The 27,992-nt window shown below is 43.6% G+C and overlaps 1 protein-coding gene across 1 annotated transcript in view; it reads left to right on the top strand.

The window, feature by feature from the left end:
* Positions 1-27,992, top strand: part of LOC142775193 (uncharacterized) — a 224,191-nt gene that overhangs the window by 150,357 nt on the left and 45,842 nt on the right. Inside the window, exon 4 of the mRNA XM_075876538.1 lies at positions 4,560-4,594. Coding sequence (XP_075732653.1) covers positions 4,560-4,594 — 35 coding nt within the window. The remainder of the gene's footprint in view (positions 1-4,559; positions 4,595-27,992) is intronic.

Genomic DNA, 27,992 nt, shown 5'->3' with positions numbered 1-27,992 from the left:
TCGCAGCTGCGTCCGCTGCAGTGTTTCCTGGAATGTTGCAGTGACCTGGTATCGATTCAAATAAAATTATGCGGTTTAATGCACTTAGTTTCGCGTTCTCTTTTAGAGTCTCATATATTAAGGAAGAATATGGGAAATATATTTGTACTCGTAGTTAACCGAAAGCTGCCTGTGAATCGCTAAGTTAACCCATTTTCGCGTTTGTGTAATGATTTTATGAAGCGATACGTATTTGCAATTGCAAACAGATCTGCAATAGTTGAAGACGTCCTTCGAGATATTTTAAATGTTTGCTTATCGCCATTTGCTGAATGACCAAAGCCGAAGAGCAGGAATTTATACGACAAAGACCATCTATATAGACGTAATTATACTATGGATATGTGTTTTAAATTTGGAATGCTGCCAACTGTTGTGTGACTATCATGACTATGTCTCTTTTACATATTATTCCATCAACCGATAACTGTACTTGTGGTCTTATTTTCGAATTCACATGATGCGGCGTTATCAAAACTTTTCCACTGCGGTGAAGAGCCCTAACTATCCAGGAATGCTATGCAGGATGATGCGAGCTTTTCGGGAAGAAAAGTTTCTTCCGAGCTCACTCTGCGGTGGCCATGACACGAAGACAGTGCGGAGTGCATGATAGCAGCGTTGATAAAAAAGGCTACAGTAATGCGCGTGGCGTTGGAAACGCATGTGGACCATTCGTGGTGGCTATCGAAAAAACACCGCGTGCACCCATGTCAGCGCCGCCACTCAATCAACGTTTTAACTGTGCAGTGACGTCAGCGTGATTGTCACGCTATCTTTTTGCCAACTCAACGCGCGCCTACCACACGCGTGCTTGTGCGCGTTTGTGCTCTTTCGAACAGGTTCTTTCGTTCCACTTGCAGAATGGAAGTTTCCCCACCTGAAGGCCGCAAGGGTGCACACACAGCAATCTCGTGCTTCTCGTTTCGCTGCTATCAAATATTGCTGCTACATATAAAGACAGGCGGTCACCGGGGGCGCTCCCATCATGGCGTCAACACGGCTGTGATTACATACGTCGTGAGCGCGGTGAAATTGAAGGCGAGGCATCGTAGCCGCGTGATGCTATAACTTTTACTTCTGCGTTGGTGTGTGCATAGTCTGCGCAATAAAGCTGATAGATTGATCGTGCCGTTCGATGTGAGTACTGCTCCGCAGCAGAAGCAAACGTGGTGGGCGTACCCGAACTTCGCCGCAGGTGTCTGTGAATCAAACTGATTGACGCGTGACGTCAGATACGAATTCGTTGATTCTGAGAAGGCTGCAGTTCAACGTGCGACGTGTGGTTCTGGTGTGACTGTCAAGCGTTTGACGCGGTGGACGCTAAGCGGCAACTTCTTTGCATATAAAATATATTCAGTGAGCTTGCGCTATTTGCGCAAGGCTGAAGCCACAAGGCTGGAGCTGGAGCTTGGGATAACGTAGTTTCTTGCAGCTTTATTCATATAGTGGTTTTGGGACGTTCAACCACACATATCAATCAATCAATTTCTTGCAGCTTCTTAAGCTGGTTGTCTACTCACGTGCTTGGTCCTGGCGCTCTTTGGCCATCAATGGCCATTGCGCCATTAAACAACATATATCATCATCATCCCTCAGGTGCTTGGTCGCTTCTAAGTGAAGACCACATCAGCTCTGTCTTAATTTTGATTGTACTAATAGACTAAGGCTTAACAACCTATACATAGAGCTTTTTTGTCTTTGTTAATAATGCTTAAAATAAAGGGCGATTGTCTCGGGCGTAACCAGCAAGGCCATGATCAGTATGGAGCTCTCAAACGTAATCCTGATTAGCATGATACTAATTGTCATCATATTAGTAAGGACTAGTTTGCATAGCTACAATAAACGTGCTAATGATTACCGTCACGTTAGTTAGCAAGATTTATTTAGCTCATTAACTTGCAAGCTTTAGCTTGCCTGGTCCTAGCTTACATGTCTTCATTAGCATGGTCTTCTTAAGATGTGGCGTAATTACATTGGCCCAGGCGCGTGGACAGAATTTTTTTTTCGAGCGGCGTATCTCCTTGATTTCGGAAGAGGCACCCCCTTGAAATGGTCATTGTTCACTTTCTGTGCCATGGCGAAAAAAAATTGGGGGAGGGTGAGGAGCACAGGCTTGGTATGCTATTTCCAGCCTACACGCATACCTCAGCCTTATCATGACTTGGCGTATTTAGTTTGATCATAGCATGTCTTGGCCTAACTAGCCAAGCCAAAAGCTAATTAGCTGGCCGCATGTGGTCGGGTGCTAGCGGACGATGACAACAAAAAAGATACGCACCGGACGAGCAGTGCGCTAGAATGGAAAGGCTGAGCAGGATTATTAACACGTGGCTTCGGGATTGGGTGAATTGCCATGTTGTAAGACGCTCGGCTAAGAGACCACACTGCTGTTTATTCTGGATTGATTTCATTGATATGTGGTGTTTGACAACAAAAACCACCATATATTTATGAGAGATTCCGTAGTGGAGGCTTCCGGAATTTTCAAACACCTGGGGTTCTTTAACGTGCACCCAAATCTGAGCACACGGGCCTGCAGCATTTTCGGCTCCATCGAAAATGCAGCTGCCGCAGCCGAGATTCAATACCGCAAGCTTCAAGTCAGCAGCCGAGTATCTTAGCCACTAGACCACCGCGGCGGGGCCTGCTGTTTATTCTGCAACAGACTTAGCTCAGGCATTGAAAGTTTCAAAATAAACGTATATACCCCGTGCCTCGAAAAAAAAATGTCGTGACGAAACGCTTCTGACACATTCATTGCATTGGTGCACTTCTTCATTCAGTGGAACGACAACAAAATAGAAAGATGATGCTTCTTGATAAAAAACACCGACCATCTTTGTCGACCATCGTTGACGCGATGACTGGTTTCATCTTAACCAATGAAACGCAGAGCGTTGAGGTGTGGATTTCACTTTTTTGTACTGTTGGCTGAATCAAAAGCAGGCGTCGCCAAAGCTCGGCAAGTTCCCGAGTTCCGCGAAACTTGTGTGTGTGATCACATCTGCAGTGAAACAAAACAAAAGAAGAACAAAAGCAGACGAAATGGTAGCTACGTCAATCTTTTTCTGGCATCGTTTGTACGCCCTATCCACGGTATGTATACGCATGGGTACATGGATCAAGCAAACCACCATGAGAGCATAGCACGTTTGGTTTCACGCTGCTATTCTTCAGGGCGCGGGATAGATTAGCGACCACGGCGGCCGCACTTTGATGGGAGGAAAATATTAAAAAAAACACCCGTGAGCCAAGATATATAGAACGCCAAGTGGTCACAGTCTTGATACGCACACTACAGCGTACCTCTTGTTTGCCACATGAAAGCCTAGCAATTAACGATGTTGAACAGACACCTTCATTTATGCCGACATAGGAAAGCAGAAAAACTAAAACTGTGTGTTAACAACGAGTAAAAATTGAAGACATTTGATACTTCTGTAGCAAGGCATAAATTCTGATGTTAGTTAGCCACGGGAGCCAGTGAGAAAAACGCCTTCTGCATCGGCTGACTTCAGAAAGCTAAGCTTTGAGTAGTCCGATGCTTTGTTCGCAACAAGAACCGTGTCTTTTGCACAAATTAAGTTAACCAGAGGCATCTCGATATCGAGTGTTCACCACGAGAGTATTTTTACGAGAGTATTTTTGATAACAGCTCAGAGGCGTAGGTTAACGTGGCCCCGCACAATTCCTGTGAACAGGGCAGCTTTCCTGTACACGAGACTGTTTACAAAAAAAAAAAGACTACCTGCATAACGAATCATTCGCTTCACGTGGCGGCATCAGATGGAGTTTTGTGGTGGTGGTCAGACGGTGGACACATGCAAATTTTGTTAGTCCTGAAGTGCACGATTGAACACTCAGCCAGCCAGATAACAATAAAAGTTTACGTGTGCCGTATGTTGCATAATACGCTCGTTTTATTTCCGGCAAAACGCCGTTTACACTCAACTGTTTGGCCCTTGTTTCCTCTGGTGGCTGTCTTCACTATCGAACAAATATAGCAAACACGTGTCATTTGGTTTAGAAACGAGCCCGAGAGCACTAGACTGAAGAGCGAGAGCAGAATTTCGCTCGCCTGAGCACTTGGATGCAACGCCGCCTCCTCTTTGAATCCTCTCTTTCCTCTATACTTTCCTGCTCTATTTATATATTGTTGCACATGAGTACACAGCAGTAGCACCAGGGCCCTTTGCTTTTGTTATGGCGATGCGCACGCACCGCCACTAGCAGCCGCCACTCTCGTCTGTGGGAGCAGCTGAGAAGTGCATGGTCTCTCCGCCAGGGTGGTGGTGGAAACTCCAGTGCTGATTCCCTATAGCACACCATGTCTGTGATAAGATAACGCATTTGCGTGCACACGAGGGGGGTAGAGGTATCACCTATGAGGGGAGGGGGCACAGAGCATGTCCCATAGATTCACTCAGTTATGGTCACCCTGGTTGTTCATGATAATGGCGATCGAAAACCCTTAGTGTAAAATTGTATTAACTATTTTCTTCCTATCTTGACTGCAGGAAAGTCGGGCACCAAGGGCAGGCCATAGCGAGTGGTGAGTCATCACTTCCATTTCGTTTTCGTTGCTTTTATTCATTGTGGGGGAGGGGGGGTTCTTAACTGCGATGATACTTTGCGCACCGCTAACGGGGTACCCTGGTCACGCCTATGGGAAAACATGAAAATTTTCCACTATCTGTCTGCGCAGATTTCATCATATATATACCTCTGCTCCAGGATAGGCGCTCTCAACGAGCATTTTGAAAGTCCGATTTAGAAGCATTGCCGTAAATCGAAAGACTGGTGGTTCTTGATCCACACTAAGATATAGGTCGAATTATAATGTATGTGGGAAAGGGCTGTGCTGTGTAGGCACATGTGGAGAAAGTGGTTAACCTAAATGGTTGAGCAGATTCCATGATTGGTAAGAATCGGTGCTCTCAAAACAGTTTGCTATTAAGAATATTTCGAAATTTTTCAAAGCGTTATCCACGATGTTGAACGAGAAATGCAAACATTTGCGTTATCTTAGATTAGGTCTTATACTCTCATAATAATCGAGATCACTTGACTCCTGCTAAGGAACGTAGATACCCTTTCTCTCTGAATGAGTCACTAGGGCGTGAGAAGAGTGAAGCAGATGTATCACGTGATAGTCTAGACATTGGAGGCACACTGCCAATTTCGAACAGACCGTATTAAGATGTGCATCTCTATGCCAGTCATGTCAATAAACTAGCGTAGGTACGAATGGCCGAAAACGTTTTTTAAGGTGAAGGGCGTTGATGTAGGAGAGGACACTGTATATTTCGAATATCAATACTAAGCTGGATGGGTTACCAAGAAAGTCAACTTGGCATATAGACATCTTACACATTTGTCAGCTCGATGAGTGTAAGAGAAGTGACACCACTTATACACACAAGCAGCCGTTGGTAGCTGGGAGTGGACTGTAATTCTGCACTACTCCATGATTTGTTATTTTTTGTAATGCATACCTATAAGCAACATCAACATCAGTATGATGAGAAATATTTGAACAGAGAATCCTACTTGAGCAATAGTTTCGATAAGTGTGTTGGTATTCTTCCGCTGGTGGAAACCTTGGCTTCAACGACATTCCCTGCTCAATGACATTTCGTCACTTGAAGCTTCCGTGTTACCCTTCATTTCTTGTCGATATCGACTACAGTGTTAATAGGTTTTCGCACCTATTTGTACCCACGCTTTAAATTTAGATACGCATGACACCTTTCATAATAAAATCAAGGCAAGACATTCTTCTATATTACGCCAAGTTTTTTATCTTACGCCCAGTGACTGCCTGTTCAGTACTATCTAAAGCATCATTGAGGTTTATTTATTTCGGCCCAAAGACGACGGGATACTACCTTCATTAAGATCGTCAGGGTCACTGGTCTTGCTAGCGTAGAAGTCTACTGCTTATGAATATTTTTTTTTCATCTTGTTCGTCAGTACAGAGATGAAGGTGTGTTGGGAGTCATCCCCCGCTAGACTACAGCTCAGTGTCTTTTTTCATTGTGTTGTCTTCGTTCTTCTCTTTCGGTGGTTATTCGTCATGCCTTCAGGCTGGGTGGACCTTCGTAACAATCCACTTTTTATGCTTTCAGATAGGGAACCAAGTTCACACGCACTGCCGAAACACTTAACGAAGAAACAGAAAGTACAGAAGTGTTATACTAAAAAGATACATCGTTCCCTCTCTGAATGTACAAACACTTCAACCTAGAAATAAAGACAGCGTAACTACGGGAGCGAAAAACAAGGATGAAACGATAGAACAGAGCGCTGACTTTAAACAATGATTTAATAGTAGAGTGGCGTAGATATGTATGTAAAAAAAGAGACTTGGCATGCATAGAAGGATGCAGTTAACAACCACTGCGATGGAATGTCAGCAAAACTCTTGCTTCATGTTGATTGAGGTGGAAACAAATGCACAGCATGAAAATGATCGAGATAGGCAATCTCTATTTCTTTGCAACAGCGCACCTAATGGGGAACTTGCACATGTACCATCAGACTTACTTATGTGATCGAATTCAATTATCTCACGCGTGGCCTGTGAGTGGTGTTTGCCTATTACCTCGCAACGCTGAAAGAGGCGCACGCAGCCCGACTCTCAGCAGTGGATTCCGAGGTGTCCTTGAACGGCAATATTGCTCATTAATATTACGTTCTTTTAAACGATCAATCAAGCAACTCCCGGTTAATCATATGTGTATGTTACCGCTGGATAGCGGAAGAAGATATACGACACCACTAGCGCAAGGTACAATGGGCGTTCTGTGTTTTGCAGAACATCCTACTCTATTTGCAGCTGGATAATTTACCCAATTTACAAAGCTTTGATAGTTTTTCCGAGGCGGAAAATACAACAGCGATATTAACGTGTTTCCAGATTTTCTTTTCGCCTGTGCGAAACGTTCTGCAGATAAGAGACTGCGGCACACCTCTTAGCAACTAACGCATTTCGAAGCCGAGATTTCCCTCCTTCATTTTTTATTTGTATCAAAAGCATATACAGTAGAGCAGAAATCGGGGCGTTCAAGTAACCAGCTCTTAACTCGACCTGAGCTTTAAAACTGCGTTGCATCGAGTGCGCGCATGACCTCCTAAAAGCGGTAACAAGGCAAACGTTATCAATACTCCTTTTCATCAGTTTTGAATGAGCTGATTAGAAAGAGAAAAAGGAGTTTACGACTTTTCGGCGAGAACAGCCAGCACAAATGATTGCTTTGAAGACAGTGTTAGGTCTAAGAACGTTATAAGATTAATAGACGGTAGCTCATGAGTAAGTTTCTGTGGATGCAAGTGATTCTAAAACAAACCTAAAAGACCAGCCACAACAACTTCAAGAAATGCATTTAAATAATAACAAATACTATAACATCATTTACAAACCTTCTCTTCACGAGAAGAGACAAGCTGAGATATTTTTGATTGTGATGATCCTTATGCGCGAGAAAAATGTCACTCAAGACTGGTGCCAAACAACAACCTACGCAAACACTACTTCTCTGAATAAAATATTGCTCATTCCAAGACACAATCATTGGCTTTATATAAAACAAAAGCAATTCTAGAAAACCATGTACCGGCATACCTGACGCATTCTAGAAATCTATCGACCCAAAGGAATGAATGCGTTCATCTAGGCACTGGAGCAGTGCATTATGTAGAAGCGAATAACGCAAATCGTTCACGTCTATGGAAAAAACCTTCAGTCCATTGCCATTGGTATTTAAAAACGTAAGAACCACCTCGTAGTCTTTCACCAGAAAAGGATCGTCAATAGTTGTCAGGTTAACCTGTTCTGGTAAAAACATGGCCACCTCTTTTTCTGAGTCCCCTGTTCAAAAACTATCACCCGAATTGGGCCGTCAATCTTGTGCGTCTTAGCGATAAAACAGATGTCCAGGCTTAGTTTCTTTAAATTGTAAATAATTTCGCCGATTTATTTAGGCTGAGAGAGTTGCGAAGCCCGTTTAATTTAAGTTTAGTTTTCGCAAGGGAAATGTCGCTGGGCTTAAGAACAGTCAATGGCCAAAGTGGCTTTGTCCTTAAACAAAACGGTAGGCAAAACAGCGAAGCATGCTTCTTTGTCTGACGGTAGAAGAGCCAGAGACTGGGTTTTCAAGAAAGACACTGCGTTGTGCACAGCACTGCTAGGTGGCTTTACAGCGTGTTAAAACATTCACACCGTCAGAAACACACCTGTTTATCTCGCTGTCCGGGGTACGTCGAGTAACTTCTACGAGAGGGAGCAGCTCTTGGTGCATTTTTCAAGGTTCAACGGCAAACTTTGGTCCATGTCCCAAAACATCACGCACTTTTTCAGAAAGTTTAACTTTACCAACAATCTGCACATGGTTTTTCGGCAACGCTGGCTTCTTTGAAGGGACAGCTCATATATGGGCTACGGAGTGTATGTTCCCAAATAAATTCCGTCTTTCTGTCAGGGCCTTTCTAAACGTTGTAGCTGCAGATAGAGACTCCCGCGGCAAAGACGGGGCTGGCGCTACTATTCGGACCGCAAAATTTTGCAAATGTGAGTGCCGTGTTGAACCGAGGGGATGATGCCAGCACAAAGGAACGCCACCTCAGCAGGAAAGATATTGATACGAATGCAGCAGGCAAAGCTATAGCTTTCCGAACAGCCAGGGCGAGGCGACTTATTAAAAGACTGTGAGGGGCAAAATAACTAGAAAAAGAGTCGTTATACTAGGAATGAAGTTATGAAGCGTGGAAACTTGGGCAAGTTGGGAGGGCATAACTGTATACACGAACAGCGCAACCTAGAAGTACTTGAAGCGTAACAATAGAAGCAAAAAAGATAAAAAAGAGCACTGACTTTTAACAATGATTTAATAGTACATTGATGTGCAGGTGAAAAAAGGAACTGGACATGAGTAGACAGGTGCTGTGAACAACAACTGTGATAAAATGTCAGCAAAACTTTTGTCCTTTGTAAATTGAGCTGGAAACAAACAGCTTAAAAAGATCGAGATGCGCAATCTCTTTTTGCAACAGTGAAACTCATGGGTGAATTACATATTCACCATCAAAATGTGCACAATGCGTTTCAAGGGCACCTCGGAATCCACTGCCGAGAGTGCGGCTGCGTGCTCCTCTTTCAGCATTGCGAGGTAATAGGCAAACACCACTTACTGGCCTCGCGTGAGATAATTGAAGCCTATCACATACGTAAGTTTGACGATACATGTGTAAGTTTCCCATCAGTTACGCTTTTGCAAAAAAGAGATTGCGTATCTCGATCTTTTTTATGCAGTGTGTTTGTTTCCAGCTCAATCAACAAGAGAAAAGAGTTTTGCTTACATTCTATCGTAGTGGTTGTTAACTGCACCCTTACACGCATGCCCAGTCTCTTTCTTCACCTACATATGTACCCCACTTCACTACTAAATCATTGTTTAAAGTGAGCGCTCAGTTCTATTCTTGCTTTTCGCTTCCATAGTTACGCTGTAGCTACTTCTTGGTTGCGCCCCGCCGCGTAAGTCTAGTGGCTAAGGTAGTCGGCTGCTGACCCGCAGGTTGCGGGATCGAATCGCGGCTGCGGCGGCTGCATTTCCGATGGAGGCAGAAATGTTGTTGGCCCGTGTGCTCAGATTTGGGTGCACGTTAAAGAACCCCAGGTGGTTGAAATTTCTGGAGCACTCCACTACGGTGTCTCTCATAGTCATATGGTGGTTCTAGGACGTTAAACCTCACATATCAATCAATTACTTCTTGGTTGAGCTGTTTGTATATTCAGTTATGTCCTACCAACTTGCCCAAGTTTCCAGGCTTCATAACGGCTCCTTTTCCCCTCACTACCACAGGAGTGCGGCGAAGTGTCCCCAATGAAAAATGGATCAACATACGTAGGGTCTAAAGCGTGTTGTTGCATCTTGTTTTAAGTAACCGAGACAGAGGATGCATACATAAGACGACAGGCTTATTTGTGGCTGCGAAGGAGTGGTATTCTGGCTGGCTTATAGGAAGGCTGCAGCGTTTGGTCCCCACCGTGCATAAACTAGAAGTAACGAACGTTTTGAGCGTGCGATGTCTTTGCCCGGCAAGTTGCTATTTTCTTCATCTCTCTCCACCCGGTTTACATAGAAAACGCTCAGATGGCGCCACAACAATTGATTTGTGAAATTCAAGCTCGCTTTGGTACGGGAGGTGAGGAAAACTATCACAAGTTGTCAGGGCGCAGTCCAAGTAGAGAATTCAAAGCTACATTCGATTTCTAAATGACTGGGATAATCAGCATATCATTTCTTTTCAGTAACAACCAAAAACTCGTGTTATTACTTTCCAGGTTGTAATATAAAGTGACGCAAACAGGACCCACAAAAATGCTTCTTTTGCCAGAAATCAACCTCTGTAACGCATAAACAGCTGATGAGAGATGACAGATAACTGGTGCGGCCTATGGACATGATTTCTTCAAAATAACCTGGCTGCTTCTGCTTACGCCAAATAAATCTTTCAGTAAACTTGCTGTAGTCGATAGGACGTGACAATAGCTTACGTGCTAAAAAAGTTTTTTCACTGTTTTCCCACGTGCGCCAATGTCTGTGTGATGATTGGAATGTTTTTTTTTGCGATTTTTAGAATGTTTTTATTTTAAATGACAACACTCCTGAAAATCATTGTGCTGTGTCTCTATGCATCATTTCATCATTGCTTTGTCATTAAACAAGTACCGCACTGAAGCTTCCTACAGTACGAAACAATAAGTTTCAAATTTACAGTTTTAGAAATACATCAAAATTTGTTACGTTTTAATAAACCAGTAGTGATGCTTAAAGGGTACTTAAATCGCTGGTTCTAAAAGAACAATGCGAAACTACCGGCGTCCACATGCACTGACTAGGTGACGTCATTGTAAGTAATGCTTTGTCTATCGAGGAACGCGGAGCTCTTCGGTGCTTGCGAGTGCGTGCAATTGGGACCCCCATCAGTGTCTTCGCCATACGCAATGGCCGCTCTCCAGGTGACGTAATCTTAGGCAGCGTTCTTGTGGGACGCGGATCGCGTAGGGTAGACGCCGATGAGTGCCTCTTGCGCGTGCTCGATATGCCCTAGAGTTCCGCCATGTGGTTCCGCGTTCCTCGATAGGCAAAGCGTCTATGCAGGTCCACTCGGGCTGATGATAGTATTAGCGCGTTTGGCTACCGATGGTGCCACATTGCTGTTGTAAAACAACCGTTTCATGACTATTTTAAGGTGAAGCACTACATCAAGCTAGCTTTTCTCCTCCACCATCGTTGAAGTTGCGGCAGAATGATAAAGTTGTATACATAAACACGCTGCGAAGAAAGATAGCTGCTACCCTAGCAAAGTCCTCGTGTCGCAACGCGGGATTCAGCAACAGTCCTTCTTTCAATGAGTTCACGCTACTCGCGAAGCCTATTCGGTCTCCATGATAACTGGGTGAGTAGGTAATTCCTTCATATTGAGTCAAGCGACTGAAACTTCGCTATATAGTGACAAATGTTTCTTGGAGGTAACTTTAGAGCTATACGAATTTACTTAACCTGTAAAACTCAAATTCTTGGGATTAATTTTAGACTTAATTCGATGTTCAGGTCATGTATTAGAAATAAGAGTCAAGTCGCAAAATTTGAAGTAGCTTTAGTCATTTACCATACTCAATTGCAGCCTTCTATCAACATAATAAAACTGACATAATTGAAACCATTGTTTTGGAGTCGTGTCAAGGATCTATTTTGCGGTAGCAGCTCACTACAGCCACTGAGCACCTCCAGCCGATTATTCGCGAATAACGATTCCTGTGAAACGTAATGTATACGATAGGTTCAATTTTTATGTGTTATCATACTATCATTGGTCAGAAACAGAAGTTTACGATGTCACATTTTGCCTCCACTAGGTGACGGCTACCCACTGCACTGTTTCGACGTATCGCTGCTGCGCACAAACAACAATATACAGCACAATAAAAGAGGTTTAATCTATTTTCGCATGCTTCATTAGAGAAAATCCTTTTCTCTCCCAAACTTTACAAAAAAACATAGGAACTATAACCAACAATGACGAGGTCATGGCGGATATAATTTTACAACATGGCTGTCATGCTCAAAGGTGACCATGTGTCGTAGATAGAAAATTATCATAATCATAAACCCACATGCACTCTCTTCGTCCTCTTCTGTTTCACTCCCAGAACACTTGCGCCCATTGCCTTCGTGTGGGATGTGATGATCCTGATCAGCAAGAAAATGGCTATAAAGAGAGAGAAAGAAAAAAAAGAAGAGAAAAAAAACGCCAGGCCTGTGCGGAAGGCGCAGAAAAGTCAAAGTGAAACCTAAAAAATTGGCCTTTCCAAGCTTTTTCTAAACGCTTATTGGGAAACTGCTGCAAGCACGCTTGCTTGGTACCCACTACGGCATTATTCAAAGTAATTTCTGGGTAGTAGGCCTGAAAACGAAAGTAATATGCAACGACCTCGGAATAGAGCAGCGCGTCGAGATAGGTTATAGTGCACTTCAAGTTGTAAAAGACTATGTCTACTTAGGGCAGGTAATAACCGCGGAGCTGAACCACAAGATTGAAGTATCTAGATGAATAGGATTGGGGTGGAGCACATTTGGCAAGCACTCTCAAATCATGACAGGTAGATTGCCACTAATTCTCAAGAGGAAGGTATATAACAGCTGCATCTTGCAGCTACTTAGCAATGGAGCAGAAACCTGAAGACTTACAAAGAGGGTTCAGCATAAATTGAGGACGACGCAGCCAGCAATGGAAAGAAAAATGGTAGGTGTAACCTTAAAAAAAAGAAGAGATCAGAGTGAATTAGAGAACAAACGGGGGTTAAGGATATCAAAGTTGAAATCAAGAAGAGGTAATGGAGGTGGGCCGGGCATGTAGCGCGTAAACAGGATAACCGCTGGTCAATAAGGGTAACTAACTGGATTCCCAGAGAAGTCAAGCGGGTTAGGGGGAGACAGAAAGTTAGGTGGGCAGATGAAATTAAGAAGTCTGCGGGTGTAAGTTGGCAGCAGAAAGCACAGGAACGAGTTGACTGGCAGAACATGGGAGAGGCCTTCGTCCTGAAGTGGACGTAGTCAGGCTGATGCTGATGATGCTGATGATGATGATGATGTTGATGGTGAAGGTGGTGGTGGTGGTGGTGATGATGATGAGTAGGCCAGTATTTGCTATGCTATCCTTCGTCATTCTTCAGAGAAGCGTGCTATCCACTAAAACTTGCACGAAATTTTGTTCCAATTGTTCATGCAGTGGCTCACAGCGATGAGGAGTCATGCATGAAGTGGGTATGTGCCACAGTTAATAGGTGGTCAAGAACAAGCTTTTGTAGTGGGTGGGAGCATTGGACGACCCACTCGTTACGCTATTCGCATTGTGTGACGCCTGGTTGGTCTTTAGGTGTTCTAAACGCTTTATCGTGCATATAAACGCAATTCTTTTCCCCAGATCAAGCCTGCCTAAGGAAAGCTTGTGAACGAGTCCGGAGTACTGGCGTGGCTCTGTGGTAGAATACAGGGCTGGCATGCAACGTACCCGCGTTCGAGTTCCACTATGTCATTGGTACTAGATTTTTTGTTATTTCGTGCAATAGTTGTTACGGACACCGTTGGCGGCGGCGGACAACTACGGCGCCGCGCGTGACTCGAGTTGTGATCTCATAACAGCTTTCGCTGTAAGAGAAAGATAGAATGAAGTTTTTGAAAAACATCTTGTGAAGGTGGGACTTGAACCCGAATACCCACGATCCGAAGGAGAACGCCGTGACCACTCTGATATCTAGGCGCACTAGCCCTGCGTTCTCGATTATGGCAAGGGGATGCGAAGTGGAAGTGGGTATAAGAAGGGTGAAAACTGGAAAGGAATAATTAGTACAAAGAGAGAAAGAGAGAGAGAGAAAAAAAAGAGATGGAGAGAATGAGACGAAACAGAAAAATATAGAAAGATAGAAAAATGAGTAGTCACAAAAGTACCAATAAAAACAGCAACCAAAGAAGATAAAAAAAAGGCAATCATAACCAAGATTATTACCGTATAGCATAGGGTGAGGAAGAAAAAGGTGACAGAGTAAAAGCCGAGCCAAGATATAGGACTAGTTAGGTGCCCAGCAGCTCTGCTAGGACCCTAATTTCCTCGCTATTGCGCAAGCCGCGGTAATTATGTTGTTCAATTTCACTAACGTATTCGATCGTTGGGGCTTATGCGGTACTGCACAGTGCAAGGTAATTCTAGTGCCCTAGAGGACGAAGCACAGAGTGATATACACGAGTGGTACAGCGTCAGCAGTTTTCTTTGAACAGAAAGAGGATGCCGCGAACCTCACAATGATATATGTTTCGTACATGCAAATTGTCTTCTCTTTCACGCTACATCTTCTACTGAGAAATCGCTTAGGCTTGCTGTCGTTGTAACCGCAAATGCAGTGCTTGGCTATATTCCAAGTTGCTTGGGAACAAGAAAGAAGAGGAAGGTCCTTAAATTCTTCATGCACATCTTCCTTCGGAGCTGTTTGGAAATGCCAACTGAACGGGTGATATATATACCCGGCGGTCTTTTTCCTAAGAGCACTCAGGAGAATTTGCGCGCTGCACTTGCGGGAAGAGATACTTTGTGCATGCTTCTTCTGAATGGACGCAGTATTGGAACGTTTCTTTATCGTGTGGCCTGAGGTGGTCATTAAGTATTCAGCTTAGCGTCCCACGCCCACCGCTTGATGGCATACTGTCCGATAATCGTACAACGCAAAGCTCATGCCGAACACGACGCAAAATATAGTTCTTTAAGTACGTTTGCGATACCTAAATCAAAGACTGCGAACTTTCCTCGACGTTCCATTTGCTATGCAGTGCTGGATTTCATTGCCTCAATCTTCATTTTGCTATAAATAAATGTTTCTGGAAAACCCCAAAATTTTTCTCTTAGTGTTAATGCGCCACCCGCAAGTACTATACCGAAGAGGAATAGAATCAACAAAATTATTTGATATATGTTGCATGGTCTCCAGACAGGGATCTCACAACACCAAGCAGAACAACGCTATCAACAAATGCAGCACCCACTATATTACTGCCAGAAATAAATCGCTTGCGTGTAGAATGCTCGCTTCTGGTGTCTGCGAAAATTCTTCTCACTGTCTCAGTGAAGATTGGTAGAATGTTATTAGTTTCCGAGGCTGATTGCCTTTAGCCTTTGCCTCTGCGCTGAGCTCTATATTGTGCTTACTTGAATAAAGTACTCTTTCTCTTATTCTAACTGTTACATCGAGTAGATGTGGAAGCTGAGTGTCACAGGTAACAACCAAGTCAATACTGCGGCTGATATAATGTACAAAACATTCAATTATTTCGTGAATAAAGTTTCCGTCACTTATTATTAGGGAAGGACAAAAAAAAAAAGGAAAGAGCATTGCGTCCCACAGCCAGCCCAACCAGTCAACCCGTTTTGAAGCCAGCAGTGTCAGCCAAGCACTTGACCTGCTTCAAGATCACGCAATTAAGAAATAGGATTAGCCGAGGCTTTCTGTTATGGTACACGGTAGCTTTTATTTGAAACGCGCTTGTTCGGCGCAGATCGACCGGCTCATGGAGCAGGTTACAACAAAATGACAGCATATCCAAGGTGTGAATGATGGTGAGTGGGGCGAAGCGTCCGTCAGTTCGTCCATGCTTCCGTCCGTTCACTCGTTCTTGCTTTCGTTCGCCCGCGTGACTATCCGTGCGTCTATCTATGTGTCCGTTCATCTGTCCATGCGTCCATCCGTCCGTACGTTCATGCGTCCGTCCATCTGTACGTCAGTACGCGCGTCTAGCTAGTGAACACTCCAAGTACCGCCATCTCGCATCCCCTGTGGCACATACCCGCTCCGCGCGTCCGTCCATGCGTCCGTCCATCTGCTAGTCTGTCCATGCGTCCGTCCATACGTCCGTCCACGTGTCCGTCCGTGCGTCTATCTAGTGAACACTCCAAGTACCACTATCTTCCATCTCACATCCTGGTGGCTACGTACGACATCGACGGAGGATGGACAGACCCGCGCTACACTGTACCGACGCCCTAAGAAGCTTCGCCCCTAAAAGGAATGCCAGCGGGAGCACTAAAACCTACCAAATGCTCTGACGTTTTGATCACGTGTTTGGCCGACATGGTGGGCTTCAATTGCGTGACGTAATGCTTCCACCTTTCTTGTTCCTTGCTCCTTGCTTATTACTGATGTACCAACAGCAAGCTATCGACTTTACTAATTGAATACTCACCTTCGTCCGCGGCCCCACGTGACCAGGCGCTATGTTGCTTTCACCAACGCCAGATTGTGCTATTCGCGTAGCCACAGAGGCCGAAGAAAGGCAGAGAACATGACCACGGTGTCTTATAGGCTTCTGTTCCGTTGAAAACGTGGATGTCGTATATCCATCTCTGTAGTGCAGTGGAAAAACTTGCAGATCACGCGTACACTGCGAATCGACGATATGTGAAGCACGAATAAGGATAGTTCATATGCCACTTTAAAATCAGCACAACATTACCTGGTGGACGTATATTATGCCGTGCATAAATTCTATGTCATGATTATCATGTTTGGTCGTGTCTTGCACTAGCCGATGCGCGTTTCATGGCGCGTTCGTTACCGAACAAAAACGGTTTCAGGTGTCTTGTCTGGTGGCTCTGTTCTCCGTAAAATTACTTACACTGCAGCTGCTATCTAAGTAACCTCCCTTAAAAAAATATTGGCCGTCATGTTTATAGTTCATTGAAACCTTGGAGTACGCTTGAGCCTCGTCTTCAAGAGTAGATTGCGGTAGCGTAATCGAACCCCCGTGCGCATCACCTTCAAACACGCCGCAAGGAAAGGAATGTTCGTGTGCGTAACATTGGGCCTTTCAAGCTATCCTTGGAAGCCTTATAAAGAGTCAACGTTCTTCCTTTCTCTCTCTCATAGAATGGCTGTTGGAAATACACTTGTGAAGTACCCACTACACCATAACTCTCTTTTAAAAATTGGCGAATAATCCACTGCGCATCCGTAAGGGGCCACGCACACCTGCTCAGCTGCGCACTTCGTAATGGGAGGGCATCTGCAAACCACTCACTCGCTATGAAATTAGTATGCATGGTTTGATGCCTGCGGCGATCATACGATTTTACCACGCTATATAAATGCGTAGATTCTGCCTACTACATGAAATTCACATTTGGTTCTCACCAAGACCTAATTTTTTTTTCTTATTTACTTAATACCATCTGTCTCGCATTTCCGCTCACGGACAACGTCGATTTGTTGCTCCCAACTAACGACGCTGCCCCGACGCTGACGCCGAGACTGGAATATCCTCAAAACAAGATCTCTAACGGTATGACGTTAATATAGAACGAATAGCTTGAAAAGCAAGTATATTGCTTTGTATCGACAATCACATGTTATAAGAGTTTCTGCAAATTTTTTTTAATTCCGTGCCCCAAGACTCATGAAGTCTTATATTTTATAGAAGGTAACCAAATGTAACTTGAGCAGCGCTTTTTGGAGACCTGTAATCTTATTTTAAGCGTAGTCGTGAATTTCTCTGATTAACATATAACGTAATGGTTGCCCTTTTTGAACTTCCCTATGTAAAAGGCAGAAACGGACAGCATGCCTGCCATCTTTCTCCTCGTTTTATTCCTTACTCACTTCTAATGATGATTGCAAGCGCGCGGTGCGAGACCGTCTTCGTCATCCATTTTTAAGATCTTTCAGCCGACGAAAAATGAAAATAAAAAAAGATGGCAAAATAGCACAAAATACTGCCGAGCCACTGCAGTAGGTAGATTTAATTGACTTCGCTGGTAACACTTTGCACTGTCTTTTCGTTAGCTGACTACTGATGTGTCGTCTTGATTCACTCAGTCTCGGCACGAACCACGCGTTCACAAATGAGTCACGCACATAACGATCTTTTGGTTTGGTGGAGTCAATCAAATCTAGTTCGCAATAATTCCAATTCATGTCCGTAGTCTGGTCATTGACACAAAACCATATAGCTGTTAGTAAGGTATTTTTCTTTTCCATCTATGTATGAGCTGTTTCGTGCAATTTTTACTTACAGCCACTCTTCCTGCATGAGATCGCTGCTCGCACGTGGTTAGGTCACTCGATGCCTTGTGCGTTCCTGGTATAACGGGGCATCTTTGGAGGTATTTGCGTGCTGTTTCTTGCTTTCAGGACTTCTTTAGTTCTCACATGAGTTGACTGTCGGTTAATTCTTTTCTTGAATATTTCCCTTTCCATGCCGTTATTCTTTCCTTTCAAGCTGTCAGGTGCTTTCGTTAAATTCGTCTACTCTGCGCGCGTTGAGAGAGATATCTATGTATCTTCAATAGCATATTTTGGAAGAGCACATTCTCCTTCATGCTTGTCGTTTTGATGGCTGAGATCGTCATACGTATGACTGAAAATGATTTTCACAAGTACTCTGTAACAGTCTTTGCATCTTTGTTTATGTGCGAACTTGTATTTCGCTTTCGTTTGGGGCTTTTCTCTTCTTTACACACGTTTCGGGCTTTTATAGCAATGTAGTCGGGTCTGTCGACAACTTCAATAACAAAACAGCTAGAAATTTTTTCAGGGTTGCTGCAGCATACAGACAATGGAGCATCAAGTCCAGAGATGCTATTTTTGGCTGAACTGTTGGAGCTTGTTTTAAATGACTTCTGCTCCCTCGAAGCTCGTGTCTCTTCTTTATCTTCGCCACCACTTATTTTCAGCATTAGATTGCTAAGGCCATGTTGTGAATAGACCATAGAACTCCTCACATTGCCACTTTTGGCTCCGTTTCTATTGTCAGGCATTCCCTCTTTATGCAGATAAATCAAGCTCGGCTTAAAGCGCGTCACTGAACTTTCTGTTGGTTGTGCAAGTGGACACAACGGTCTTCCTTCTGATTTCAGTAATCAAAATTGGAAGTATTATAAGGCTCTTAAGACGTCACAGACAAAGTGTTAACAATTTTAGACGTCACTTTCTAGGTCATCAAGAGGTATACCTTCAAAAACATTGCAAGGCCTACGTGGAATGCACAGCCCAGTCTCCAAGAAAGCGTGAAGAATGACCTTTCAGAGCCTTTTTTAAACACTCTTTGGATAAATGCTAGAAGCACACTTGATGGTTACCCACTATGTTACAAATTATCAAAACTTTCATGTAGTAAGCCGGCATTCACTCTTCTATCCTTCGTCATTCTTTGGAGAAGTGTGGTATCCGCTACACACGTGTTGTAAATTTTGTGCATTTTTTAATGGAGTGGCTGACGACAATGAAGAATTATGCCGGAAGTGGGTATGCACCACAGCTCATGGGTGATGAAGAACAAGATTTTTCATTGTTTTTGAGCATTGGACAACCCACTCATTACGCTATTCGCATTGTGTGACGCCTGGTTATTCCTTTGCTGTTGTAAAATGCTTTATTACCCCTATTAACGCGATTCCTTTCCCGACATCAAGCCTACCTAAGGCAAGTTTTCGAATGAGTTCCAAGCTTCAGCATGGATGAGCAGTGCAATACTAGGCTGTCATGAAGTGGGCGCGGGTTGGATTCCCACTATGTCACCACGTGTTTTTGGTGTTCTGAATTTGAGCTTTTTCTTCTTATTTTGTGTGAAGGTGGTTGCGGACACCGGTGGCGGTAGCGTCGGGCTACTACGGCACCACTCGTGACCTGTGTTGTGATCTCATATCAGCTTTCGCTGTTAAATCTGGCGGTCAACTTTCATTATTCATGCCTTATCGATTCAGCATAAAAGCAACATTTGTTGACCTTGCTGATTCGCAATGGTGTACCCAAAAATGCTACGCCACTTTCTTTTAGTAGCTTGAAGTCGCTTAATGTTCTCACGGTTGTAGTGGCCGCTTTCGTGTCGGGCATAAGAAAGGGACCACGGGTCCTTTTTTCTAACAATGTGCTTTACAATCTTGTTAGACCTAAGCTAGACGCAACTTGCGCTACATTGAGAAAGTACGTTAGACGTGCGTGGTGCAACTTTTCGTTTAAGCCACACCTCTAGGATCAAATACGTAAAAAAGTATTATTGAAAAACCTTTAGACCTCTGCGAAGAGAACCACGCGATTGCTTAGTCATCCGCATTAACTATCACGTGAATTTTGCAATTTACGTGAAACCAAGCTAACAGGATGCGCAATGTATGTGTTATATAGCGAGAGAATTTTCGAAGCTTTTTTTGACGTTGATTTTAGTTTGGTCGAATGGGAACCTCATTAGCGTCTCTGTTTAATAATCCCCACACTGAGGAGCTGTGTCGCTGCACGTCTTTTGAAATATGAGAGCATTCAGGGCCCCTATAAATTGGCCACGTCTGCCATAAGCACTCAGCTTAAATGAATTATTAATGCGTGGTCGTTACAATTGCTTGTTCTTGTAATATTAGCCTTTAAGTGTAATATGAGCACTCTTGCGTGCAGCAGACTAATAGATAGTGCGCAGCCATGAGGTTGGTCTTTTCATGTAGCGATCAGCTGTTTTGTTGTGCTGATAGTGCAGCGCAGCCATTTTACAAAAATTTTGTCGTTAAGGGTTGTTACTCGATCGGGGATTATACAATCAGTCAATGAGTTTATTGGCAATAGCAATATCTCTCAGGAAATCTGACGGTTTGCCCTTGTAAGACACAAGTGACTTGGAGCATTTTGTTTATGTTACAGAGGCCCTGCAAAACTTCTCCAAGTAACTACCCAATGGCTTCATCAAAGGAGTTAATTCGCTTACAAATTGACCACCAAGAAAATATTTACTATTCGCCAAGTGCTACAGCAGTTATGAGGATATCTCGCCCGCCGTAATTGCTTCCTCTCTTCTCTCGTAATCGGACGATCGCACTAGAAGCTAAGCAGGAAGTTACGCATGCGTCATCACCTTAAGCTTTTCTTTTTTCCCACAAACTCGCGGGAAACTTTCAGCGGAAATGTAAGAGTGGGCGTGAGCACGTCATGGCTTCCCAAGGCGGCCACAGTAACTATCCCGCTCGTGATCCTGAAGTCAGCCAGTGGCCGTGAACTTCGGTGTGGCGTAGTCATTTGAGTAAGTGACATAATTTGTAGAGAGAAGAGGGAGCAATTTCCAGCCAATTTTAAGAAATAATTGTAAATTCTAGGCCTCGTTCTGTGCTATGACATTCGGCTCGCTTGTTCTTACGAGCGTCGGGTACTGATCGGCAGTGATTTTAAAGTGTTGCAAAGCTTGTTTATATACCTTATGGGTGCTGACTTTCTGGTATGTAATGCGTGAATAGTGCGCAAAAAATTACACTTAGAAAAAGCTAAAGTGGCGAAAAATGTTTTTTTAAGCTCGAATGTTCTGAAACAAGGCGAGAGCATCTCTTTCCTTGAGCATATAATAGTGTAATAACAGCTGGGGTTTCCCGGGTCAAAGCCGCTACATTACTAAGGGCCACCCCGCAATAGGGGCTCCTGGTTATTTTTGACTATACTTGAGGTTCTCCAAGGCGCACATCAATCTAAGTTGACAGGTGTTTGTCCTATTCACCACCATAAAAAAGCGCTCACCTTGGCCGGAGATTGGACATGCGTTCTCAAGCTTAACAGTCCAGCTGACCACATGAAAAAATTGTGGAACCTAATAACGTCGCTAGATTGGCGATTTCGAGAGATTGTGCACAGTATACGACAGGGTGAAAGATTGCTTTGAGCCAAGCAGTAATGCAGTTTGACTATTGATTATTATTGGTACCCAGTAGGCGCAGACAGCGGGGGAGGGCCTTGGCAGTCAGTGTGCCAATTTTGACGTTACATATGAGTCTGTTTATATTGTGCGTATATTATATTTTAAAGCATATGTCGCGCACACACACACACACACACACACACACACACGCGCGCACACGCACACGCACACACACACATAAATATATATATATGCAGAAATGTGGTCACACAGCCATGGTTGCTTAATGTGAAACTGAACTGAAGCATACGAACGTGTTGTGCAAACAATGTAAAAGTCTAAGAAAACAAAAATTCGTTGCAGTACACTTGCCATGGGCACTTCATTGAAATGTTTCGTGTCAGCGGACTGAAAGTGATTTGGTGGACAACGTGTAAGGTCGATACCAGAAATTGGACATGTAGGGAAAATTCCGACTTCATGAAGTTGAATCGCTAAACCGCGTTTCTTTGCTCACGTGACGGACATTTTGTTGAGCTGTTCTTGAGACTGGAGTACGCTGGAAAGCTTGATGGGTGCCATGCCAATTCAGCCCGAAAACATTGTTTCGGTGGTGGCTGCTACATCTAAAAAATAAAAAAAAGAAACAGAGAGGCAGAGAAATAAATAAATGAATAAATCGATTTGTTGGCCACACGTATTACGCATAGTGATAAGGTGCCCATAATATGCGTGTTCCAGAACAATGGCCTTAGAACGTGCCACCAAAGATAAAATGTCTTGAATCGGCACGAGTATCTTTGGATGGCCTCATTGACTTTTCATTGGATAGGAATCTACTTTGGGGTTATGGTGTAAGGCTGCTATACGTTCGAAGATGTGGGTTTGATCACGGAGCTTGCAATTTGGGCCTGATGAAATGCACGGAGCACTTGCCTACTTCGATTCTGGTACATGTTAAAAAAAATGCCAGCTGGTAGACACCGATCCGTACTTCCTCTCTACGGCATGCCTCCTAATCATATTGTTATTTTGGTGCGTGAAACTTACAGAAGTTGATTTTAGATAGGAATGTATCTCACAGAGTTCGCTGTACTGAAGGAGAGAATAGGATGCAACAAATGGCACAAAAGACTCCCTTCAGCACTTGCAACTGGCATTTCGTGTCGTGTAGTAAGTAACATTGCTTCGTTACGCCTTCGCCGTAACGCTAAAACACCGTCATTATCACCTTCACGGCCAGTGTTATATCCGTTACCGGTAAAAAGTAACTAGTTATGTTACTTGTTACACTTTTGTTACTTGTCTTACTGATCTTAAATTTTAATCAGTATCTTTGCTACAGCAGTCCACAATAGGTGTTTTTGATATCTCGAATTTATGTTTCACAATAAAGTTCTCACGCAAACATGTAATATATTCGGTATTCGAATAATACACTTAACGTGTATTATTTTTACAAGTGCACCAGAGCTTCGCAATGTTATGGTGTCTTAAACTTGCTTTTTACATGTGATTGCTTGTGACTCTGTGGTACACGGTGAAGCTATTTTTCTCAGTGTGACAATATACACACAATATCACATTCAATCATACACACTAGCTACAAGAAAATCATAACTGAACTATCAATAACTTTGCAGTAATCGGCTTTTTTTGAGTCCGAACAGCCCCTCCAGTGGAGATCGTCGAAGTAGAAACTAGTGGTTCTTAGCTTCTGAAATTGGCCACCACGCCTCAGTAAGCAGTCGCGAAGGCCTGCATTAGTGCTTTTTCTTAGGGAGGAGGGCGCATTTGCATGTTTGTCATACTAGATGTCCCTTGGTCCACTGCTGTGATCTCATTGGGGCCATGAAAACTTATGGTGCGTGCCTCATCGACGCCAGTACACATGCACGGCTGACCTACACAGAAAAGGGCTATTCTGACGACGCGCTGAAGAAAGGTTTTATGGTTTTATGGCTTATTCATGGAAAACTTATTTGTGCCTAAACATCGCTCATTCATTCTAGCCTGTACATTTACCGCCAATTTAGCGAGCGTTTATGTGAGCGTGTTCATGAACAACCTCGCTGGTTCAAGAGTTCAGTAACCAAGAACATATCTACCATTGCCGAGAGGAAGGAGAAAAACTTGTTTGAAAACAAAATTGATAAACATGATGAACTTTGCAGCAACTATTTTGTAGCAAGTATGATAAAATTACCTATGCTCAGACGTTTTTAAATAATAGTTTTTCTCGCTCTACAAGCTTCAGACAATGTTCCTTCGCTCTTCGTTGTGCGAATATTCAACACTTAAGATGCCTTCTTTGTAACGGGAATATTTGTTTGTTATATCATCATGAACTTTCGAGAACGACTGGGGAGGAAATTAGACCTTCCGTGTTGAATACGTTTGATATTTTTGCCTCGTAAACTATGCAGGTTAAAAGAAAGCTGAGTTTTTTTCGGGCTAGTGCGTGCTGTATGTGAGATAAGAAATACTCAATAAATTCTAACAAAAAATTTTAGAATTTGTGTCGACCTCTCATGAAATTACCTCTTTGCCACAGTGACGTAGCTAGGGGGTGGTACATTGGGCCCATTCCTCCTCCCCGCCTCTCTGAAATTTTTTTCGCCAAGGCATACTTGTTTGCCCGGCCCCACTTCAGCTCAAAGAGGTGCCCTCCCCCCTTTCTCTCTGAAACAATCTTATGCCGAAGTCCCTGCTTTGCGATAACCACGCTGAGGAGACTAACAGTGGTTATGTCTACCGTGTAGCTGCCTGTAACTATTACCCGCAGTGTTCGTGTGACAGAAGTATTATTAGACTTGAGTTAAAACAGAAGGCAGCAAGAAACTGAGCCAACTAAAGTAACGAGAAAAAAATACAAAAGCTTTTTTTCCCTCACAAAAATGCGACGTTTCGCGCCTCACTTGTATTCTCTGCAGATGTTTATATGTTTCTGATGTGCAGAATTCAGACGCCTATTGTCCCTGAAGTGCAGACTTCCGTTTAGGCAGGATCAACTTATAGTGCAGCTTAGACCGGTTGAGTTACTGGCTATCTCCAAAATACGCCAGCATTCCACAAAAAGCCGCCTATAGATTGAGCTTTAAGTGTACGATGCGAACTTGACCAAAGCGAGTGTACTCCTTTGTCACTCGAACCTGCAGACGTCGGTTTTATGTTGCTGCAGGATTTCGAAGAAGTGCTTTGCTTTCCCCGCGTACGAAACGTGACAGTCCGTGCAAGATATGGAGTAAACCAGTCCACGTGCTTTCTGTTTAGGTAGCCTGGCTTTTGGGCATTGAAAGGTGCAGTGGTAAGCCATTCACCTTCTACAATCTGATTCCATGTAAAGCATGTTCCTGCAGTTTGTTATGGCCGATTCTGCAGCTTTCTTTAAGTTTTATGTGCCAATGCCCCAGAACTTCCCACATGAAGTTGGAGCTTTTAAAGTATTTTCATCTTCAACTCCCGCAAAAAAGAAAAAAAGTAATTCCACTCTAACTTTTTTTGTCAAAACCGGCAGGCGGGCAGCTCTACGACGTCGCGAAAAAAACAATTAATTGAGGCGAGCTTTGGTAAAGAGGCACCTACACAATGAAAACGTAATGAGTAACGTGACACCACATGTTACCGAAAATTGTAACGTAAGTACGTTACTCGTTACAGTTCTAAAATTGTAATGAGTACGTTACTAAGTTACTGAAAAAAGTAACGTGTTACCGGTAATGGGGTTACTTGCAACGCTTTACCACCATCACTGGTTGTCGTCACCATGACATAAGTCACCATGACATAAGTTCAAAGCACAGTGATGATGGGAAAAAAGAAAGAGCCATCACGCGTAGCCTTAGATTGCCATCCCCATACCACGATAGCACCTTTGCTCACTGAGAGAGAAGGTCATCTAATTTATTGCACGTTTGCTGAAGACTTAATTAAGTACACGTGAAGTGGCATATTCCTTATTTATGGATACGCACGCTCCTGCTTATATATTGCTCGGAGGACACTGAGACCAGAGAGAAGAATAAGAAAACAGTGACGGCTGTGTTGAAGATGTCATTTACACAAAGTCAAAACATCTCTAATAAGTTAGACGTATTTTATTTATTTGCTGCAAAACGCGGAGAAATTGAATACCCGAGGTAGCCCTTGCATCAACCTTTTCACATTAACCTATACACAAGACCGCACATTATACAAATCAAGGTACACCCTTGCCTATGCTGCAGCGCTAAGTAATGCATGGGTGGCGCCACACAGCTTTGCCAGCCTGGCTTTCGCGTTTCTGCTGCCAGCCTGTCGGTAGCGGTTGACCAAGGCGCAGAAATTCGTCCGGAGAAAATTGAACACGTGATCAATTTATATCTGTTGAGCAAAATATACCTGCATGAGAATAAGTCGGAATGTAAATGGTGACAGGCAGCGACCACATGTGACCTTATCACGGAACACTATAGCGTTGCGCATCCGGTGGCGGATATTATGCATGATCCTTCTCTCGGTAAGTTAGAAATCGTGTTAGTCAGTCAGGCCCAGTCGTCCTGACAAGGGTCGCGCAGTGGGCCACTCAGGTCGCCGTCCACCTTGGGTTGATGACCATCTAACACGGAATCATCCGCGCCAACTTTATGACGAATAAAATTTTTCCCGTACGCCTCTGTATCAGTGCTATCGGTGGCAACCCAAAGACCAAAGGTAAACGATTCTCTCGTGCGGAAAGCATAAGCTTGTCACAAATTCTACTGTTGCACACTTCATGGCCGATCCCCCGCTGTGGGTTGAGGCCTTCTTCTACGTTCCAACCAACCAACCTTGACCAAGTAGCCATTTGCGAATTTCTTGAATGCACAAATATATTACTTTGCTAATTTATTCACAATCAATATTTTGTACTTCATAATTTCTTTTACCGGTTGATTGTTTTTGATGATATTCTGTTATTCTTGTCTTTACTTCTCTATAAACTAATTTTCCTTCAGTTTTCTTTACACCCTAGGCGACAAAGTTCTCATCCCTCACCCGAATTCAAAAGTTTTTCTACACAAAAGTGTTTTATGCCGGAATCTACCAAGACCTCAGAGACGTATTTTCGTCATGGTAATAAAGTTGAACAAACGGGCACGATTAGATGTCCAAAAAATTTCATTCAGTGGAGTTGAACCCATGACCTCTCCATCCGCGACAACAGGTGCCAGGTACACTATCCATTGCGACATGGTCACGCACTAGTGAGTATTTACAAACGCGCCTTTTACATCTACTACTTTTCTCTCAAAGTGCTCTTGTTGGAGGGGCTGTTGTCAGCGTATGATAGTGGTTAAGTGATGTAATCCATCATGACAGTGAAGTAATGCATCAAGACCCGTCTGGTGCGTTTCCGCAAGGCGAAGTGAAATTTTGGTGGTGCCTTTACACACCGCGTCGTAGCGACCTTAGCTCGAGCGGCAGCCCTACTCACAACGTCCATCCACATTCGAGCAGGTATGTTGCGTGCGCCTGCCTCGAATGGCTGTAACAGCGTTCCCCCCAACCCTGAAAAAAATTGCAGCTGTGATAGAGGAGAATCACGGTGTGCGTTACGTTTCCCTGGTCCGGCTGTAGTGGTATATAACATCAACATGTGGCGAGTGGGATACCTTAGCTCAATTTTGGCGTCAAATAGATGACGCACCTCTGGCTGTCACCCCGCATTCTCTGATTACGTTCTAATTTTTAACTACCATTGCCACCAAAATAATTTGTCTAATCATTGACTACGGACTTGAGTTGCCTGTATGGTAAAGTATCACCGCACATCAGCGCGCATGGGTAAATCTACGCTGAACACTGTTATGGCTGTCAAAAAATGTGAGAGAGTGTGTAAGCTCTGTTCAACGTACAAAAAGCATTCAACTATATGTTCTCTAAGGGCACTTATTATTTTCGAGTTGTACCGATCCCTATGACCGAGGTATCAACCATATTTTTATCCTACAATAATAACTGCGGGTTTCATAGTCAACCCCCACAGTAGGAGAGGAACCGAGAATCAAGAATCAATCAAGCAAGCAAGAAGTGGCAGGCCATGCCGCTTCATTGTAGACGCTTCCTAAACATACATGAGCGTGGACCTCTTCACTGATGACCTGCGCATTTGCAAACTCGGCAAAACTAAGAAGAACATTGGACAGTTACACATTTACCAATTACATAAGCTATAGATAAGCAATATTTTTACACTATATAAGCCAGAAAGTTAGCGTA

Source organism: Rhipicephalus microplus, chromosome X (genome assembly GCF_043290135.1).
Source record: "Rhipicephalus microplus isolate Deutch F79 chromosome X, USDA_Rmic, whole genome shotgun sequence".
Lineage (NCBI taxonomy): Eukaryota > Metazoa > Arthropoda > Arachnida > Ixodida > Ixodidae > Rhipicephalus > Rhipicephalus microplus.
This window is presented reverse-complemented; position numbering and strand designations above follow the sequence as displayed.